Here is a 22,459-nt window from a genome sequence, read left to right as displayed (position 1 = left end):
CTATTTATCTTCTTTAATTTAGATCTTCTTTAATTTCTTTCATCAGAGTTTTGTTGTTTCTGAGATACAAGTCCTGTTATATTTTGTTACATTAACCTAATTATTTTGGTTTTCTTTTGATTGTCTATATAGACAATCATTTCATCTGCAAATAGGGACAAGTTGTATTTCTTTGTTTCCAGTCTCTATGCCTTTTATTTCCTTTTCTTACATAACTGCACTGGGTAGAAGTTCTAGCACTACAATGAATAAGGGTGGTGAAGGTGGTTTTTTTCATGATGTCTAGGTTTCAATTGAAACCTGTATATTTTTCTAGTTATGAGACTTTGGATCTTATTTAAACCTTCAGTTTTAGCTGCTTTCTATAAAATCACTCAGGTATGGGAGCAGGGACATGCCTCCTTGTTACTACCCAGTGGAGGTTAAGTCCAAGTTCTCCACTTGGCCTCTTCTGTTACCCAAGTGGGGGGCTCCTCATTACTGCTGGGCAGGAGTGGGAGTTCTGGATCCCCACATAGTCCCCACTACACAGCTGTGGGAGAAGCCTCCTCACCTTGGGCAGGTGGTACAAATCCTCACTCTCCAGGGGACCTCCTCTTCACCATCCCAGTGGGGAGGGGAATGTGGGCACTGCAGGGTGAAGGTGGAACTCCAGGCTCCCCATGTGGTCTCCACATTACGCTCTGGTAGGTATAATGAATGAGGACTGAAAATCTCTGATACTCCCCTCCATGAGGGTTGGGGGGCACCTCGTTTGAGGCTGGCTGCGGGGGAATCTAGGCTTCCTGCTCAGCCTTTGCTGGTGTAGCTAGTGGTGGACACAGTGTTTTCGGTGGCATTTGGTAGCCTAGAGTAGAATTTGCTAAAGGTTTTCTGTCTTGCTATGATTCCCCTTTCCTGGTCCTTTGGTTAGAGAGAAGGCTTCTAGGCTTCTAGCTGGTGTTTTTTGTTTGTTTGTTTGTTTTTTTGGTACTCATTGGTGTTTACCAGTAGCCAGCTTCTTGAGCTCCAAGTTTGTGATTTATGAGGCAAAAAGAAAACCCAACAAATTTACAGTTTGATTTCCAAGGTCTTTGGTCAGTTGGCTTTCTTCCCTTTACTTTTCAGTCTCCTTATGTGTGTTTTATATATAATGTACAGGACCTTTAGTGGTACTTAGCAGTAAGAATAGGGAAAAGTATAACTATGCCATCTTCCCAGAAGTCGAAGTCCTGTGTACATTGTGTTTTCATAGGCCTTTATCAGCTGGAAATAAAATACAGCACTTTGTGCACATGACTACAAAATACAATGAAAAGACTCATTCATCGAACACCTTGGGGAAACAGGGTCCACATGAGATCATATTCATATAACCAAAGCTTAACCTTTGGTAAGTGGATTTAATTTTGTTTTAACCATTTTATAGGCAGGATATTCTACAATTACATTCACTCTTCTCTGCTTTCATTAAATGTGAAGAAAACCTTAATTCAGAAATGCCCTTTGGAGTCTTATACTTGCTTTTTATATTTTTTGTTTTCTCCCGTATCGATTTATCCTGTATTCCTGTTTGTACCATCCCACAGCCTCATAATAGAAGCTATCCCTCTTTATTCTTTGCCATTTTATTTGCCTTCTAGGCATAGGTAATTAAGCTCATCAAAACTGTGTTCAAGGGCAGAAACTTGAATAATGTTCTGAGAAGCTCACCTTGGAATGCATGCATAAGCTCTATTTTGACTGTTCGGGGGACTTTTTCCTTATACCACTTATATTCCATACATTTGAGATTATGTATCATCTGATGAGTGATTTAGTACTATAATGATTGCTGAGCATAGTAAATGCATGGCCACAGTGGGAGGAAGCAGTTGGAATGATATTGAATTAGCACTAGTATAAATGACCTCACCTCCCTACTCAGAGTTAGAGCTACTCAGCTCTGACTCCAAATCTACCCTACATCTTACCAGCATCTCTGTTGCTATGATCTAATGCTACTATAATCTCTGGATGGACTACTATACAGCCTAACTGGTCTTCTGGCTTTCACTCTTCCTTTACTACAGTTTTATGGCAGCCAGAGTGATCTTGCTAAAACATGAATCAAACCATACAACTTTTCTGCTTAAACTTTCCAGTCCCTTTTCAGTACAATTAAAACAAAATTTGAAGCTCTTTTTCTTTTCTTTTTTTGTTTTTGAGACCGAGTCTCACTCTTGTTGCCCAGGCTGGAGTGCAATGGCGGGATCTCAGTTCACTGCAACCTCTGCCTCCTGGGTTCAAGTAATTCTCCTGCTTCAGTCTCCTGAGTAGCTGGGATTAGAGGCATGCACCACCACAACCAGCTAATTTTGTATTTTTAATAGAGACAGGGTTTCACTATGTTGGTCAGGCTGGTCTCAAATTCCTGACCTCAGGTGATCCACCTGCTTTGGCCTCCCAAAGTGCTGGGATTACAGGTGTGAACCACCATGCCTGGCCTCAAGCTCCTTTTCGTGACCAGCCATCCGCTGTACATTAAGACCCAGTGGTCTACATCACCTACCTCACTTAGCCCACACTCCCCATCAATCACAGTGCTCCAGCACAGTGGTCTTCCTTTCCTCCAACCTGGCCATTCCCCGTCCCTGACATCTTCCACCGACAGACTTCTGCATGGCTCTCTTCTGGTCATTCAGGTCTCTGTGCAAATAACACCTCCTAGTGAGGCCTTTTCTAACCACTCCATAGAAAGCATGCATCCCTGTGTGTGGCACGGGAGTGAAGAGATGTATACTTTAGATGGAGGCAACTTTGCTTTTTTCATAAGCACTAGAACTAGCAGAATTTATCTTCTATATTTGTGTATCTCCCCCCAGCCCCTGCTAGTCCATTATGTAATTTTGATAACATCAGAGATCACATCTGTCTTGTTCTCTTCTTTATTTCTATCACCTAGGCCTGGCACCTAGTAGATTCTCAATAAATATCTGTTAAATGAAAATATGTGTTTATATGGTATGCTATGTGCACTACCTGGATTTTTTGCATAACAACCCTGAGAGGCAGAAACAACAGTACTATCTTTTACATACACAAAGAACTCAGACTCAGAAAGGCCCCATGGTTTGTCCAAGGCAACAGAATAGCAAGTTATAGGGCTGAACTGGAGCCCAAGTCTTTGACCTAAAGTCTGGTGCTTGTGATAGGTAATCCCAAGTCTTTGTCTGTGGACTGGCTGCCTCAGAATCCCCAGGGCACTTGTTTAAAATATAATCTGTCCTGCTATAAGACAAGAGTTGCTCTATTGTGTTATAAAAACAACTGTGCCAATGGGGAAAATGAGGTTAGGGACCGGAGGGCTTTAGAGTCACAATTACCAAGTTATTTTTCCTACAGGAATTTTAATAATAAAGGTGTTTTTTTATAGCTGCAAGTGTATAGCTATAAAATTCAAATGTCACTGAATTAAATCCAGCCCTTAATTAATTATATTGAGCTTTTGCTGGAAAGTAAAGGCCTTTTTTTCTCGCCAGGAGAAGCACTGTTGTTACACAGGCTACTTCTTATACATTCTTCTTACTTTCATGATCCATTGTTAAGACAAAGCACAAAGTTATCCAGCTATTTATAATCAATAGAGATTTATAATGAAAATAATGTTTCTTAATCAATTGACCCTCTTAAACCTATTAGAAAAATGTTAGCATATATTTTGAGTCCCACTTCAGAACTACTAAATCTGAATCTCAGATGACAAGGTAGAAGCTGGAATCTCTATTTTTAACATGTTCCTAGGTGATTCTGCTATGCAGGCAGGTTTGATATTCAATACGTTGTACTCTTTTAGTTTTTGTTTAACTGGTTCCTCTTATTCCTGGTGAGAGATATCTTTTGAGATACCACTTGATCTCTATTAGATTTTTTTCAAGCTGGAGCTGCTATTTTAGTGACCAACTTAAAAAAATCAGCATAAGCCTACTTTAGATGACCTGGTTGATCACCTACTAATTGATTACTGCTGTGTGATGACTGCCATGTAATTGCCAATACCTATGTTTGTGGACATGATTACAATCACATTGATATTAACTAGTACTAGTTTAACCATAGAAGTTAACTAAGGAGAATAGAACAAAGATGCAGAGAAGCAGTGAAATGATAAATTATACATTTGTGTTAAGATAACAAAAGCCACAGCATGCTGTACCAAAAGGGCTTTCAGAATAGGAAAAACAGAAAAAGGTGCTGAGAGCTAAATCATCATCACTAAGCCCTCAGCAGCATGAGCCGCGCCTCAGCAGTCAGTCCTATGCATGCTTTGTGAACAGCCATTTAGTTTTAGCAAGTCAGCATCAGCTCACAGATTAGTGTTAATGTATAGAAATTGATAGGGTTTACATTCTTTCATTTAATCTGTAAATGTATTTGTGTTGTAGCTGAATGAGAGCCATACAAACAGAAGATTACGCTCAGTTTTATATCTGTATAAATTTAAGAAAAAATAAGGAAACAGAAATAAAGGCAAGCGTTTCAATTAATCACACACAATATGAGAAATGAAGCCCCTCCAAGATAGTCAGACACAGAAACAGAAGCGTTACGAGAATCACTTTTGCATGGTTCCTTCAGACCTCACTGTACCCACAGCACAGCTTTTGGATTATAGTTCCTGTTAGAAGTGATGTAACAGAGGAAACAGAGCCTCACTAGTAAAGGAGGGCAACTCTTACACAAAAGGCGAGCCTGACATATGGCTAAAACTTGTACGTCAGCATCCAAGGATATGAAGGCCATTGAGGAAGGAGCATGGCCTTGTGATGCCTTTAAAAACAGAGGTGTTCAGCAAACCAGGAACCATCTTGATCCTGAAGGATGAGGACCTCTGGAGAGACAGGCAGGGACAGACGGGTAACCCCTGGAACCCCTGGAAACCCATTCCTGCACATAGTCTGGGCTCTGGTTCAGGTCTCTCTCCTATGTGATTTGGGGTAAAACCAAAATTCAGTGGGAAAAAGTCTGAACATACGTGTTTGAAAAATATCTTTGGCCTAATATAAAGGTGATTGAGAGAGAAGCCAGAGGAGATGGAAAGTTTGTTTTTTGAATGAAGCCAAGAGTAGAAAGCATTGTAAGTACTGTTTACTCAGGGCTGAATCCCAGGCCTCTGCTAATAGAAACTTTGTTTAAAATGTCATGCTGCCTTCCATTTTAGAAGCCATGGCAGAGAATGACTTGCTATCAGCCAAACCCTTTTCCTCTTCTTCCTGTGCACACAGCTAGATAATTTTCCAGCCTTTTTGCGGTTAGGTGTGAGCATGGAACTGAGTTCTAGCAGATGGAACATGAACAGACGTGAAGTGTGCCACTTCTTGGCCCAAAATACAAAAACTCTCTTGTGCAATTCTTTTAGACTTTATGTGAGCAAGAAATAAACTATCATATTTTAGCCATCATATATTTATAGGTTTGTATTTTTGTAACAGTTAGTAAGTGCCATTTAACCCAGGCTTAATGAGTATTTGTTGACTCTTTGAATGGGTGAATCCAATGGGTCTTCCTTCCATTCCTCTAACATTGTAAGTCACAAATATACTTGAAAATAATTTCCCCTAGTCTTAGCTATCAACAATGAGTTGTACTTCAAGGACATAGATTCTCTGTTTGGCTAAGGCAGTTTAGGCTAGGAAGTGTGCATGTGTGTTCATTCTCAGGGAGAAGAGAGACTTGTGGAAGATAACTAGAAATGGGGCAACAGCAGACACAAGGGCCGCAGGCTGGGCAGATTTGGCAGGTTTGGAGATGACATGAGAGCTTCAGAAAGGGCCCACAAACAGCAAATAGGTTTGAGATCCTGAAGCCAAGTGTTATGACTGATAGAGTTTTCCTGGAGTACTGTGCAGACACGGATTCTGAGTTACATTCATAAGGGCTGAAGAGCAAAAATACACGATGAGCTAGTGATGCCTGCATTGGGCAGGAGCAGGAAAAGGGGCTGCCTACAGGTTAGGTGTCCCGACCTCATCTCTGCATAGTGTAGCTGAGTACCCTTAGGCAAGTTATTTAATCTCTGTGCCTCAGTTTTCTACTTCTACAGTGTCTGAGAGGAGTAAGTAAATGGATGCATGCAGAGCTGTGAGAACAATGGCTTTGCACAGCAGGAAGTTTGAATAAATGCTGGCTATCACCAGCACTATCTCTGCTATAACACAATGAAATAATCTGTATAACAAATCCCTGTGACATGAGTTTACCTGTATAAAAAACCTGGACATGCACCCTCCGAACCTAGAAGTTAAAAAAAGGTAAAGAACTTTTTGGTAATAGTTACATAACTATATAAGTTTGCTAAATAAATCTCTAAATTGCACATTCACAAAGAATTTTATGATATGTAAATTATATCTCAATAAAGGTAAAAAATAGTTTTAACCTAATTTTGCCTGTTTTTGTTTAGAGTCAACAATGTGACTACTAATTAATTGCCTTGCATAAAAGATGAGAAGGAATTAGAACTGTTATGCCTTTGAAACTCTGCTTAGTTGGCATGCCTTCAGCATAAATATTACAGGGCCCTTAGCACTTGAGGAAGTAGGTAGGGCTTAGACTGCCTTTTCCCAGACATTCCCAGGCTGCATGGCGTCCTTCTCATATCCTTGTTTCTATTACCATTCTCTTTCAATATTTAGATATTTTTTGCCAATGTCGGTGGGTCAGGTGGGTCAGGTTGCTCAGGTTACTACCATTACCTCTTCTAATTATTTAATTGATGTTGATGGTTTCTACGTAGAATAAGGCCGGAAGTGGTTCTGCCACAAATTCTTTGCATGTTCCACTGCAAAAGTCCTAGCCAAGGGACCCCATACTTAGTACAGCCATGTGATGCTGCAGCCTCTCTAGAAACCACTAACGAAGGATGTTCGTGTCCACCACCTGTCCAACCACCATCCTTCCTGCGTTCCATTGAACAGATGTTGGAATTGCTTTTTTGAGATTGAGATGTGCCAACTTGAACCACTTGTACTTTCTTTTTTATTTCCTCTAGTCAACTGGGGAGCTGAGTGAGATTCTCCTGCTATACTCTCATCAGTTTTAAGTTCTATAAAATTTGAGGTCTTTCATGGGCATTCTCTACATTTGTACTTACTGAGAAAAACTTAAGGGCCTTAGCTATTCAGTATTCTAACAGATTTTGAAATCTCCTTGATGTCAGCTTAGATCAGTCAATGGCTATTACCATGTGGCCCAGAGAACACAGTCAAACCTGTCCACCTTTCCTTTTTTTTTTTTTTTTTTTTTTTTGAGATGGAGTTTTCCTCTTGTTGCCCAGGCTGGAGTGCAGTGGCATGGTCTTGGCTCACTGCAACCTCTGTCTTCTGGGTTCAAGCGATTCTCCTGCCTCAGCCTTCCGAGTAGCTGGGATTACAGGTGCTTGCCACCATGCCCGGCTAATATTTATGTTTTTAGTAGAGATGGGGTTTCACCATGTTGGCCAGGCTGGTCTCAAACGCCAGACTTCAGGTGATCTGCTCGCCTCAGCCTCCCAAAGTGCTGGGATTACAGGCATGAGTCACTGCACCTGGACCACCTTTCCTTTTGATCTAGTGCATGGGAGTAAATCTTCCTTTGTTAGCCTTTGCATTGGTGACAAGGTCCTCTGTGAGTCTAACTCTTTATGAAGCAAAACCCTCCTTTGTTAACAGAGCTGCTGGGTGAAAAATTCAGAAATGCCAATTTGAAGTGACTCACATTATGATAAGCTTACACAATTGCTCGTCTTTTATTGTAACTACTAAATCATGATGGGGAGGGACAGAGGAAGAAGAATTTCAAAAAACTGCCTTTTATTTTTATTTTCCCAGTGAGGTTTCTGTGATCTCTTTATTAGACACAATGTGTATCAGCTATTCAACTCATAAAGAGCAAAAAAACATGCCAGGAAAGGAGAAATATTTTCTGTCTCTCCCTTCCTGTGAAAACGTCAGATGAGCTCATCTGTGTTCTCTCCTTTCAATGAAAAATACACTTATCCCTCAGCCCTCATTTTATTCTCATTTCCCATTGATGATGTCAGGCAGGCCTTACAGTATCTCTTTTGTGATCTTATAAAATCAATAACAACCAAAAATGTTTCCCTCTTGTCGATGACCTCACCAATGGTCTATACCTGGAGAGGCCCTTATCTGCATTGGTTAAGTACAGCTAAACTCCACGGATCCAGACTGAAGCAATTTACCAGGAAACTACTTCCTTTCCTTCAAAACCTTGCCTAGGCCATTCAGATTTGGAAGATTTCTGAGCAAGATGGCTGAGTGCTGAATTTAACAGGCCAAGATGATTCTCCAATCTCTGTGTTTATGTCTGTACACATCAGAGACTCTCCTTTACCTAGCCCTGTTTATTCCTGAACACAAATTAATACTTCAAAGTGTTAGGTATGTGACATTTTGGTGACATTCCTATAATCCCCTCCCTGCAATCCTCCCCTCCTAAGCTACTTTCATCTACACCCGGAGCAGTGAAACAGGCATCCAGTTAAGTGCATTCAGAAAGAGGAATTTTGTGCCATTCGGTCTAAATGGCTGTGAGTTCCCTGGGCTGTTCCAGGGAGGTAGGGAGGGAAACACTGGCCATCTCCATGCTGAGAGACACTTGCAAGGTACTCCCAAATCCCTGAGACTTAAAGATAAAATCAACACATAATGGAAGATTTTAGAGAGGAGCAAAAGGCACAAAAGACAGTATTTTACAGGCCAGACATGGCAGAGCAAGGAAGATTTGACTGTATTCTATGTCTAAAACTAAATGGTGTTTACATGTTCAAAGAAAACTTGTGTACAGAATAAGAAATAGAACTGAAATGAATCTGAGAGGCAGAATTGGCAAGACACTGGATCCAGGGGATGGGGCAAACTCAATGTCAGGCATCTTGCTGTGGGCCAGGGAGAGCCCATCAGGCCTCTCTCTCAGTGGCCCGTGTGAAATATTCATCACAAGTCACCTCCCTTGCTCTGAATCCAGGTGCCCCAAGTACTTTCCAGATGGCTATCCTAGCTTCCCTAGTTGACACTGAGACATTGAGAGAGCTGCTCTACAAAGGGTTTGTGAGCATTCTGGTCCCTGAAAAGGAGTCTCTCCCACTGTAAACATAAGTTGGCCTTTGTTGTATGTATTATTCTCTCAATAATAATAATAGCTAACAAATATTGAGTGGCTGCTATGTGCCAGCCACAATTACAAACATTTTTTTATGAATGATTGCATTTAATCTCCATGAAAACTGAGTCAGGTACTGTTATTAGGTACTGTCATTTTCCAGATGAAGAAATTGAGTCAGTATGTATAAAGACGTTGCACAAGGTTACACTTAGGAAGTGACAGAGCCAGGACACAGACCTAGACCCCAAGGCTCTGGAGCCCATGATTTTAACTGCCATGCTATGCCTGCTTTTGTGAATCATGAACAAACTTCCCTGCATCTGGTCAATGCAGACACACTGGCAAGACACAAGTCCATACTTTCCTTATAAAATCATGGGGACACGTGATTATCTTGAGGCTCAAAGTCTTTTTTTTCCCCTCTTTGGCCTACATTTATACTGAAGTCCAGGAAAACCCCCCTGCAGTTTCCATAAGAACACAGTAGTGCAGAGATTCACCATGAGGATGTGACAGCAAGTGAACTGAATCAGTTTCTAAGTTCATACTTGAAAAATATCAGTGAAGACTCATACTGAAAGATACATGGAAGCAGAGTTGGGATAATGGTTTGCACATCTTAGAACTGTTTTCAGGTTGTTTCATTCTAGAAGAGCTAGAAAAAGAAAGGAGGCTTACATTTATTGCGTGTGAACGATGTGCCTGGCATTGGGTTAAGTGCTTTTTCACACATGCAATCTTACTTAACCTCACAACAATCCTGTAAAATAATGTTAATTTTTACAGATGAGAACAGAGACTCAATGAGGTTATATACTTTGTCCAAGATCACATAGCTAATAAGCAGTATAACTGGTAATCAAACTTAGAAATGCCTGATACTCATTCACCCCCACCCCTCCAATTTAAGTTATGTTCAGATTATACCTTATAACTACTAAGCAGGATCTCCATGCATACATTTGAAGTAAATTGTTATTATCTCCCAATTCTAGATAGCCAGTTATCCATCGCTTGCCTTCACTTCTCTGTAAGCATCAGGGAGCACGAAGTGCAGGTTTTATTTGTTGCTGTAGGTTCCACAATATGTGGCACAGGGTGTGCTCACAACAGGAGCTGGTGAACCACCTAACACTGTGAGTGCAGACATTGGCACAGGTGTGGATGATAAGCTCAGGTAAGGGTGCAAATGCAGTCATAAGGCAATGCACATTTTGAGCCTTTATTTTTAGAGGGACTGCTTGATAGATTTTCCAGCAGACCTAAACAAACCCTGGCAGCTAAGGTGTAAGGATGCAGCTCCCTATGCCCTGGGTGTGGTGTCTGTAGTCATACTTCACCAGGCAGCCCCTCTCCTCCCCTTCCTTGGTGCCTCTTTGGCCGCTGTCTCTCTTCCCCGGCTTTGAACTTGTTGGCAGCCTCCAATAACCCCTCTTCAAAGAGCTGAAGGCAAGCCTGATGTTACAATTGCCTTGCTTAATTCCAGACAGGTTTCTATTAGTCGTATTAAACTCGGGTGAACAAAGGGTATTTAGTCTGTGATAGAGCTGAACTGTATCTAGATTAATATAAACAAGAGAATTAATCCTGCAAGAGCCACTATCTGCGAGCAACTGGAAAGATGTCAGCGGTGCCCTTGCTAAAGCAGGTTGGAGGGTGGATAGCAGAAGAGATTTAACAAGATTGGTGCTGAGCATCTGGAGTCTGTATAAAGAGGGGAATAAAGATTGCAACTGGAATACATTAGAAGAAAAGCAAATGTTTTATTCACAAAAAATAGGCATTAATAATATCAGTCTTTAATCCGGCCCAGGGCTCCTTAACTTGCCTTCTTCATTGTTGACTTTGATCTTCCCCGCAAAGCTGCCTGCTAAGGGTCCCTTCCCAGACCCGCCTGAAGTCATGGGGGCATACATACTGTTGCTAAACAGATATGCAAGGGGGTAGCATGTGTGACTGGAGTACAGTGTGACAACATAATCCCGGCAGGGACAGATGAAGTCAGTGTGGGGTGATGTTGGCTTTTCTAGCATCTACTGAATCATCTGATGAGGGTAGCAATTGAAAAGAATAAATACAAACACATGCAACACAGCCACAAAGACTGGATGGCCCAGATCTGAGAGGAAGGATCCTATTTTCTCAGATCAGTGGGAAAGCAGGGAGAACAATTAGCTGGGAGTTAGGCGACTCCAGTTCCCTTCTTCCCCTGCCACTAGCGGAGCAGCTGTGTGACCTCGGGTTGCCTGGCCTCTGAGAAACAAGGGCCCTGGTCCAGCTGGTATCTAAGTTCTCTTTCAGTTTCAAAGGCATGGGTTTGTCCTATGCAAAGAGGTTTTATAAAAGCTCTACATGTCTTTTACTACAAGACCACAACTTTGGGAGACATTGTACTCTGAGTTGCAATGTTCTTAAGTCACCATGTGCAGAATGTATAGTCTAACCTCAATGGATAAAGGGGAAGTGTTGGCAGTGCGTTAGAGCAAGAGGTTGAAATAAAACAGAATCAGAGAGAAGTTCTGGGGAACACTCCTGCTTCAAGCCATGACCACAGAATTCCAATTACTTAAGGGTTGTAGTCTTTCTTGCAACAGGTGGAACAAGGAGATGACAGGATCCAAAAGAGTCTTCAATGATCATAATTCACAATTCATGTTCCAACATGCTACTTATTTGCACACATCACCTTTGCTCACATTATTCCTTCTGCATGAAATATCCCTGTCTCTTATCAAAATTCCACTCACTGCAACTCTAAGACCTCCTGGCAGGAATGTACTGTCCTTGCATACTATTTGGTTATCAGTTATAGCACTTCATTCTACCTCATACTACACTGCCATTGTAATTATAGATTACAGACTCCCTGAAGATGGAATCTGTCTCCTTTATCTATGCATCTCTGAGCCTGTTTGACACACTGTAGGCACTCATTCAATAAAAGTTTATGAAATGAACAGAACAGGGATTTTCGGGTTACCTGCTAATGTGACGGCAATGGAGACAGAATCGTATCCCAAGGCATTGGTGGCATTGCAAGTGTAGAAACCCACATCTGCTTCCACTGGTGCCAAGATCTGTAAGGAATCATCTGGCTGTAGAAGAATCCTGGAGCAACAGAAAAGAAATATAGACCTGGTCAAGTCAGTTGACTCCTTTTTGGCATTCAATATTGGTAAGGCAGGAAGGAACCTCAGGATGTATGCAGAACCCTGTTTTAACAACAGAGACAAACCAGCTACAAGGACAATCAAGAACCTGGGCTCTCTTGCCTCTTCGATTAATGTGACTGTGGTAGTGATCTCAAATAAGGAGGTTTCTCATTGCTTTTGCAGCCTGTGGATTACTTGATCTAAATGCTACCAGCTGGACCAGACAACATATGTGCACCAAATACATATAACACACACAGATGTCTAGGGGGAGGGGGGATGCTAGAACAAATGGCACAGATAGATTTGGGGAAGGCTCATTAAGGAAAAAGCAAAGTTACAGAGAGAAGTGGAGCTTGGTTGGATGATTGAAAGAACGTAGGGCTTCCAGAGATGAAGAAAGATATCTTGGGCAGACACCGTGTCTCATGCCTGTAATCCCAGCACTTTGGGAGGCTGAGGCGGGCAAATCACCTGAGGCCAAGAGTACAAGACCAGCCTGGCCAACGTGGCAAAGCTCCGTCTCTACTAAAACTACAAAAAATAAAAATTATCTGGGCATGGGGGTGTATGCCTATAATCCCAGCTACTTGGGAGGCTGAGGTGAGAGAATCACTTGAACATGGGGGGCAGAAGTTGTAGTGAGCTGAACTTGCCCCACTGTACTCTAGCTTGGGACACAGAGCATGACTCTGTCTCAAAACAAACAAACAAACAAAAAACAAACAACCAGACAGACATCTGTTCAGGTTTGCAGGTAGGAGAGAAAAAGCCAAGAATTGCATATTGATGAGAGGATCTTACACATATAAATGAAGGAAATTCTATGTGTCACAGCCCCGCTGTAGTCATATATACATCTATTGTCTTTATTTAGTTATAAATATTATAAGGCACAAAACTCAGGTTTTTTTTTTTTTTTTTTTTTTGTGAGACACGGTGTTGCTCTGTCACCCAGGAGTGCAGAGGCACAAACACAGCTCACTGCAGTCTTGAACTCCTGGGTTCAAGCAGTCCTCCCACCTCTGCCTCCTGTGTAGCTGAGACCACAGGCATGCACTACCATTCCCAGCTAATTTTTAAATTTTGTGTAGAGATAGGGTCTTGCCAAGTTGCCCAGGCTGTCTTGAACTCCTGGGTTCATATGATCCTCTTCAGGTCTTATTTATTGCTTTTATTTTCCCCACTGCTACAGGGGACTCTCTGTAGAGTAGGTTCCCAGTAGAAAAAGTCAAAACTTGCCCTTCAAGGTCATGGAGAGAAAATTCCAGAATAATCAGAGTCTACTTTAGACTTTTTTTTTTTTAATCTGAAAAGACTTAAAAGAATCAAACTGTGAGTGCCTACAGTGAGCTTCAAACCCACTCCATCCAAGTCTGCTTTTTCTCTTCTAGATTTATGTCATTTCTAGAAAGTACATGTAACATCATGCCAGCTTAATTAATGACTAACGATGACTTGAACCTGATGTCTTGGTGACTTAGTGAGGCTGGCTGATAACTGGAATGTGTATGTGGAGGAGGGAATCTAGAAGGGTTGGGGGAACAGTGGAGCAAGCTCAGAGATCCGGTGCCTAGACCTGGCAGGTGCTTTAGGTTGACAGTTCATTTGACAGCAAAGAAATGGCTCAATAGCCAGTTTTGGGGATCCTGAAGCCAGTCATTTCTAGCTTTGTGATTTTTTAACCTCCCTAGTTTCAAAAGCTTCAAAAAAACTGTTCACCCAATATTATGCTAGCATCCATCCCTAGGAGGTAAGCAGTTAATAGGGGTTGTTTTTCAAGAAAGTGAGAGGGTGGGGAAACAGAAAGGTCGGGAGAACCCATAAGACTCTGTGGTAAGATTAAGCCTGGAAGTCAGATCTGCTCCAGCAACACTCTCCCACTATACAATTCTTTCCTCACTATTTCCCTTGCCGGGTCTCTCCAGGCTCTATGATATTTGCAGTTCAGCACTACTTCTAATCAGCTGTCAATTATTCTGAGGTGGGTAACAGTCTGGCAGTGAATGAGATCTCCTCAGCTCGGCTTTTAGCCTTGGGCCTACTGCATTGCTTATTCTTACCTCCTTTACTGTCAGAGGAAAGGCAGGAAGTAGAAGTAAGGCTTCCATCAATCAATCGAGTTATATATGGGCAGCTCTAGTAAAATGGGGAATGAAATAGATACCTTAGTTAAAGGAAGTTTCTGGATGATTTGTGCTTGATTTAGTGCTATTCCAGACCATCACCACTATTATTGGAGACACTCAAGTTTTGTGGCATTGAACTAGAGCTGAAACATTGTGAGGGATGAAAGGAAGCCTCTGAGAGCTTGTGATATAGCTCATCCACTCATTCATTCCCTGAGAGATTGTGTTATAGCTTATCTACCCATTCATTCACTCATCCATCAAACATTAGGTGCTTTTTTCTCAAACAATTACATGTTAGTTTATTTCAAAGAAGCTATTAAGAGAAAGATGACTATACACTTTACTTATCTTCGGCAAACCATACAATATTTCAGATCATCGTATGACTGTTTCCTGAAGGAATCTTACAAGATGCAACATAATGTAATATCATTGCTAAGTCTCTTCAGGTGTTCAAGCTGTTTTAGATTAGAAAATTAAAAATCAACTTTATGATTTAAATCTTTATGATGTCCCAGGAATATTTATGCTTTCACAAAAATTCTAAATCATAATAAAAGTAGGCTTAGTCAAGTTTCAATAGAACTGAGAATGATGGAACTCAGTAGATCATTATTCAATTTTACCACATGGCAAAGGTAGAAATTAAAATATGCTAAGTTCCCAAACCCATTAGGGTAGTTGGCTCCCTGACACTGGAAACATCTCTCTTGTCCCTGCAGAAAAGAGTTCTTGGACACTCACAGCAGGAGGCTAGAAGACAGTTCTTCTGAACTTTGTTTTGGTCCTACTATGATTTAAGTAATGGCCATTTGCAAATCTCTTCACCTTCTTCTATTTCAGTTTACCAACTTCTAAAACCCAATTGAAGTACGTTTTCATGCTCATCAGAGGGAACTCTTAAACTGGGGTATATAATGAATTTCTAGATCCTCTTTTGGTATTTCCGATAACTCTTTTCTTGGTAATGCTGTACACTCTGAATGGCAAATTAACTGTGAGGGAGGAGGAAGGATGAGGAAATTGTGAGGAAGGAGTGAGAGGGACACATGATATTGGCCAGTTTCCCCCAGGCAACTTATTCGATCTCCATATTCGAATCTTTTTTTTTTTTTTTTGCATACAACTACCGCACCTGTCTGATTTCAGGCAGAGGATGTAACCCTCTCCTACCCTGGCCCATTTATTTTTAGGTGGGGGTTAGTTTTTGTAGTTACACCGGTTTCTCCAGGCACTGAGTAAGCCACCATGCTTTCTGCCCGTGTCTGAAGCCTGGAAAAGAATTCCTACAAGGCTGGTGAAAGTAAGGGAGGTGATCCGTCACAGAGGGCACAGAGTTTTAAGGATTTGAACTAGAACAGGAATAGCGGCAATGGAAAGGGTGACGTGTAGATCATGAGAGTTAACATTTGTACAGTCTACTATTCCGTAAACAATGTGTACAAAGATAGAGACACTGTAGTATTCACTTTCATAAAAACAGTCTTAAATATTGTCTTAAGACAAAATCTACGTGGGAGAAAGCCTGAATTTCTCACTTATTGTGTATACTTACAAAAGTGACTTATATTTATAAAATGGAACTGTCTAGCTCAAGGGTACATAGTTATGTGGGGGCAGAGTCAGGATTGGAAGTAGAATTTCTTGTTTTTGGTCCAGCACTTTTTTCCCCCACCCTATAATTCCTTTGGGACCACCATAAGACTTAATTGTTTAGTCATGCTTTCTTCTTGTAATTAGAAAGCTGCCCACGGTGTGTTCTTTGTACCTTTGGCCCATTTGGATGTTATTTCCCTTTCTCTTATAATTCACTAAGGCATAAGTCCTTTCAGGGATAGGGGAGGATTTCACTCCTATTATTATACATACAATACACCCATAAAATTGGTAGATGAAGGCTTGAAGGCTGCCACTAGGCGGAGCAGTAGTTCCGGAAGGGGGTCCCACGCAGGGCTCTCTGGGAAGCACCACCAGGCAAAGGAAAGGGCTTGCTGCAGAGACGGAGGCTTGCTTCAGTTTACCTAGCCTGGCAACTAGAGAGAAAGATTCCTGGAAAAAAATATTTTCTTCGTATTTCATTAGTCTACTCTATTAATTTAGCTTAATTTGCTGGTAGCTTATTTCTGTCAGCTTATATTTAGTTTCCAAATTTGATAGGCTTGCTTTAGAATGAGCAGTCAGAGAAACGTAGGGCTGCTTTCCAAACAAAACCAATAGGATTCCTTTGGAGCTGTTTTGGAATTTATGGAATCAGAGGATGTGGGGACATAGAATGGGTACAATTAAGACCTACAGAGCAAGTGGTAATTTGGTCATGATAGGTATATCAATACTCCCTGCCTTCCTCCCAGACCTGTACCCCACTTCCTTTTCAGTTTTCTAGCCTAAAACTTATTACTTTACTTATTTGACCCTATTTTTAGCCAGAAAATGAAGAAGCAGTTTTGTTTTTCTGGAGGCCTTCATTTGTAAGCTTCTATGTGACAATACGCCTTTGCAAGCATCCTACAAATTAAGGACCAGCTGAGAGGGTGCAAGAAATTGTTTTTGTACACAAGTAAAAATCCTTGTCATGCATGAGAATAAGATATGGACAACATGCTCACAGGCCGTTTTGACCAAGCATAATCTCTTTCAGGCTAAATCATCTCCTCTGTGCTTAAGAGCTCTTATTTGAAATAAAGGCAACTCCAGGTGTATAAAGGAAAAGTCTCTAGAAGTTCTGTGAGTAGGCTGGCATCATGGGGTCCTCTGGATCTTTGGCTGAACTGTAAACACCACTGTCTTGTGTGAACCTACTTCTCAAATTGATCTCCATGCCCAGCTATGAGGAGCTGCCTTGTGGAGGGGAAGACTTCCCAAATTGGAGCCAATAGACTTGCACTCCAGTCTAGAGTCACGTGGTGGTCTTGGGCAAGTCATTCGATTGTGTGAGGCTTTAAGTTTCTTCTATAAATTCAGGTTAATACTGACCTCAAGAGTGTTCTTGTGAAGATCTCATAGAAGAGTATATAAACTCATTCTTACTGTTTTCCAAGTAAAAGGTCTCAGTTTAAACACCAGATAAAGCTAATAAACGATTTTTTTTTTTTATGGTACACATAACCTGAGTAACCTTCTTGGAATTTCTAGTTGTCAGACAAAATATTTAGGTTGTGGGTAGAGAAATGTCCATCTACTATCTGGGATATGTTATTGTGCCACCTCAGGCCTCTTATTCTGACTGGTACGCTTTCCTAAACTTATTTTAGGTCTCAACACAGTACTGGAAGCTAGAAATTATGGATGTATCCTTTCTCTGTAGAGCAGTAGCTTCCTCATCTTTTCAAACTTATCTGCCCCACATCCCAATACAAACTTGTCACTCTAGTCAAGATGGCCTCTTTGACTCTCCTTGTCATTAGCTTGGGGCTAAAGACGGGCTCCTCCTCTTCCCCCTCCCTTAAGAACAAGTTCTAGTTCTATTTTCTCATGCTGCTATACTACACAAGAATCTGTCCACTTCCTGATCTAGTTGTTAAAACTCCACTACAAAGTCTTTCAATCAACTGTCTCATTTCTTCAGTGAGATTGTAAATTATTATCTCATCCATAGTTCTGTCTTCAGTATTCAGCATAGGGCTGGCACACTAAATAAACACACAATGAATACTCATTTGGTTACCTTCAAAGCAGTGGGGCTGAAAATGATCATATCCACAGTATAGCATAGCGGACGGTGGTTGAGAGAACAGACTCTGGAGCCATTAATGATGGGATCAAATCCCTGCCCTGCCACTTAGCTCTGTAGCCTTGGGCAAGTAATTTACTTAACTTCTCAGTGACAGTTTCCTCATTTATAAAATGAGAATGACAGTACCTACCTAGGGTTGTTGTGAGAATTCTGTATAAGCTAATGTATTTAAAGGACACAGAAAAGTGCCTGGCATGTAGGAAAAACCAAAGAAATGTAGATGATTATGATTTTTGTCACAGTTAACATCGCCATGATCATTACCATTCACTCTTCATGCCAGGGCTCATAAATTCTAGATGTTGTGAAGACATGGGGAAATGAGAAATACAGAGATTTCAATGAAAAAAACATAAATCGGGTGTATAGAAAGGGAGCAAGGGGTTTGCTGTGCATAGGACCAGGGAGCAGAAAAGAGGAGCAGAGAACTGAGGCCACGTGGCACGTTGGGTTGGCAACTACCTTAATGCTATTTTTGACTCAGGAATCTCTGAATAAGGACAACTCGTTATTTCCATAACCGTATTAACACCATCAACCAAATACTGAAATTTTAGAACACTAGAAAGAAAAAAAAAAGCCAGAATTCTGCAATTTCAGAAAGGAATACAAACAAGAGCAAAACAGTTAGAGCCGGAAAACAGTGAACTCAGGAGCAAGTAAGCAAAGTTTGTACAAAGAACCTTAGCCCCAAATTCCTATTTATAGGACCAGATGGTGAGGTCTTTTCCTTATCCTAAAATGAGTGTTTTTCTGCTTAGGGATTCCTTAGATTAGGATAATGGAATCTACCACAAAGTGGGAGTGGGTGCTAGTATTTATAGGCAAATGTATAAGCTTTATATTATTGAATTCTTACTACCATGTTACTAGATTTATGTTATTTTTCCATTTTAGAGAGGAGGCAAAAGGTCACAGAAGCAATTTGCTCAGCTAGTACATGGTGGGATCAGGAGTAAGGAATGACCTTTGATTGTTCTTAAACTGACAGCATCCAGGAATCGATTGGGGCCTAGTTGGCAGGCATATGGTTTGGCCTCATTTTCAGTGGGGGTGTAATTAACGTCAAGATTTGTAGTTACTTTGGGAAATGGACAATCACTAAAAAATATTCTGGATTTTAGATAACTTTCAAATGGGAGGCAAAAGGAATGCTGTGAGAATTCCTCCATGAGCAGGATTATTTTTCTGAAACCAAAAATTATAGTAGCCCAGAGGCTTACAAGGCGGAATTTTATTTTGTACAAAAATTTTGGGCAACAGATTTGAGGTTCATGAAGAGTTTCATATCACCATTTGGCTAGGGCAACTTTTTTTAACCTTTACTGTTTTTAATGCAATTGCCAACTAAAAGTTATTTAATGCCAGAAGCTTCATGATTTGCTCAGATGGAAGTATAGAAAATATTTTTGGAATGGGAAAGGCCACCTGACCACACATTCTTAACCCTGGTCTTCTTCTTTTTGCCAGACCCTTTAACTTCCTTCTCTTTCAGAAGTTCACAGAGTCTTGAATTTGCTAATATGTGTATTTTATCTGCTTGCTAGGTAACTCATTTCAAATTACAAACCTCTGCATGAAATGACTGACTGGATTTCCTATCCACTTGGGATAGGGGTCCTCAAACTGCAGCCAATTACCACTTGCTTTTATTATAAATAAAGTTGTATTGGAACACTACCATATGGATTGAAGTATTATCTACGGCTGCTCTCACACCATAATGGCAGAGCTGAACATAGTCAGTTTAAGAATAGTCAAAGGTCATTCCTTACTCCTGATGCCTGCAAATCCTAAAATGTTTACTATTTGGCCCTTTACTAGAAAAGTTTGCTGACTTCTGGCATATAACATGGAAAAATTTTCATTTCTGGTTTATCTCAGTGACATCCTTATTTATACCAAAACAGTTAACCACTTTTCTGGAACTCTGCCATGTGCTAGGACCACTCTTCCAGGAAGAGTAAACTAACTGCTAGGGGGATCTCTGGAGATCCCCTAGCATTTCAGGGAATAGACTGTGCCTGACTCGAAGCCTCACTAGTGCTGTCTGGTTGCCACTGGTTGTCTACTATCCTCCAGTGCTCTTCACCTGCATGATTCATGATGGTCATTTCTGTGACCACTGTGTTGACACTCAATACTTTTCTTTTGCTGAGGCTTATGTATTTACTGGGATGGTTCTTTTTTCTCTGGCTTGCTATTCTTATACTTTTCAACTGAGAAAAACATTTGTCATCTCCATTTCCTTTAGCTCTATCAGGGAAACAAGCCAAACCAAACTGAAATGGGCTTATTTTTCCTTCCCTATCTTCCCTGCTTCTAGTTTTTATATTATCTGCAAACTTGGAAACTGTATTTCATGTGCTTATGACTTTTACATAGAGGATTATTCACAACTATGTTTCTGAAATTGACCCTGGAGGAATTTCCCATCTGATCCTCACTTCCATTCTGAGAAGTTTCCATCTGCTGAAACTCTGTGTTGCCCAAGTTAAAGACTTCCAAATATGCCTTAATTCATCTCCTATCCAACACCACTTTGGAACACTGTACAAAGCTTTCTGGGAAATATAATCATTTATAGGCTATAGATTTCACTTTCCTATCAGCTCAGAGATGATAGCAAAGAATACAGTAGAATATCAACATCCCCTCATGATGCCTGGATTTAGGCAGGTAATTCTCCATCATGTGGTTTTCCTAGAAACCTTGCTAACTCAACTCTTTGAACAATTACCTAGATGGTCCTCAAATAAGCGTGAAGCTTCTTAGTTAGAGATGTCCTGGAAGACAGTGTGATACAATGGCCCCATGTCTAAATGACAATGATTTTGCATACTGACAAATGAGTATCCATTGTGTGTCAGGCATGTTACAGACATTATTTCTGTTCTTTGCACTCCTGCTAGTCCAAAGGGCAGAATAAAAGTGCCTGATTGTATATCATTTTAATTTAACTAATAAGAAAACCAAGGTTCAGAGAGATAAAAGTAGACTCACAATACTAAATGGCAGAACTGAGATTTGTGCCAAAGTTGCTCTGATTCCAGCCTTACTGTCTCCTACCACTGTGGGCTGCCCTTTGTGTTAACCGATGTGTCACCAGGTTGCTCCTCTGGCTGAAGGGGGTGGCGAGGATAAGCTGGGAACACCTAGGCCCAGAAGAGAAGGAAAACAGAACAGGCTTAGGGATTAAAAGGCTGAAACTCCTTAGACTTAGCCATTTCCCTAGGATTCCATGCTAAGTGGAGTATCACTTGGGAGTGACCTCCCACCCATAGGAAGAAATAAGTATTTTCTTCAAGCATCTAGTTTCGTATTATTCTTTACGTTCACTTGCATTCCTTTTGAAAAGAAAAGAAAGTCTTACCTAAAAGCTTACAGACTTGCATCAGCTGAGCTATGAGGAATCTGTGATATTGAGTTACTTCTGGTCCAATAGTGTTAAGTGGTAAGCAAGGCCTTCCCTGACAGTGTGGTGCTATTAGCAGTATTTAGGTCTTTCTTGGGGGGAAGATCAATCCTCATCCAGTAATTTTTCCTAATTTGGTAATCCAACCTGCAGTGCCAATTTTGCAGAATCTGGCTTTTCTTTTCTATAAGGAAGTCAGCACTGCCCTTCCAGGTATTGTTTCTAGAACTGGATTCAGACGTAGGAATACTGAACATATATTTGTCCATATTACATGAGCCTCCTGGTATTAGATGTAGAGAAGGATAATTTACCAGATTCTTTGGCTAGGGGTGTTATGCTCTATCCAAAAGCAAATTGGAGTTAGCTTTTGCCTGAGTCTCATCTCCAAATGTGTGCTCAGTGTTTATATGGAATGACTGAAAGCGAGGAACAGTTTAGCTTCATATTGTCTGTGGTCTAGGTCTCTAACCACACATGTGCCTGAGCCATCAACACTGTAAACATACGCAGTCACAGACACACACAAATGTAGCAATTGTAACGTTTATTGAGTGCCTAATGTAGTGCATATTTGCATATACATGTGTATATATAAAGGTAGAGCTATCAGAAGAAAAGGCTATCTTTAAAGCAGTTATGCCAAAATGAAAACAAAAGCCTCATGAGCTGGAAGTCACTTGGCTGGAATATTGAATGTTAATTCATGCTGGGTCTAGTCAACCCCAGTGGCCTTCTTATAAAACAGTGGCAAGTCCCTGTATTCAACTAAAGTTATAATCGATAACAAGAAATAGTTCCAAAAGCCAGACTGCCTTGGATTCAAATCCAAGCTCCATTACTTTTTTTTTTTTTTGAGATGGAGTCTCGCTGTGTCACCCAGGAGTGCAGTGGTGCAACCTCC

General features: G+C 40.9%; 1 protein-coding gene across 1 annotated transcript in view; it reads right to left on the bottom strand.

The window, feature by feature from the left end:
- ADAMTSL1 (ADAMTS-like 1) overlaps nucleotides 1-22,459 on the bottom strand; it is a 433,939-nt gene that overhangs the window by 82,711 nt on the left and 328,769 nt on the right. Inside the window, exon 20 of the mRNA XM_011992650.1 lies at nucleotides 12,104-12,231. Coding sequence (XP_011848040.1) covers nucleotides 12,104-12,231 — 128 coding nt within the window. The remainder of the gene's footprint in view (nucleotides 1-12,103; nucleotides 12,232-22,459) is intronic.

Source organism: Mandrillus leucophaeus, unplaced genomic scaffold (assembly GCF_000951045.1).
Source record: "Mandrillus leucophaeus isolate KB7577 unplaced genomic scaffold, Mleu.le_1.0 Scaffold415, whole genome shotgun sequence".
NCBI classification, from domain to species: Eukaryota; Metazoa; Chordata; class Mammalia; order Primates; family Cercopithecidae; genus Mandrillus; species Mandrillus leucophaeus.
This window is presented reverse-complemented; position numbering and strand designations above follow the sequence as displayed.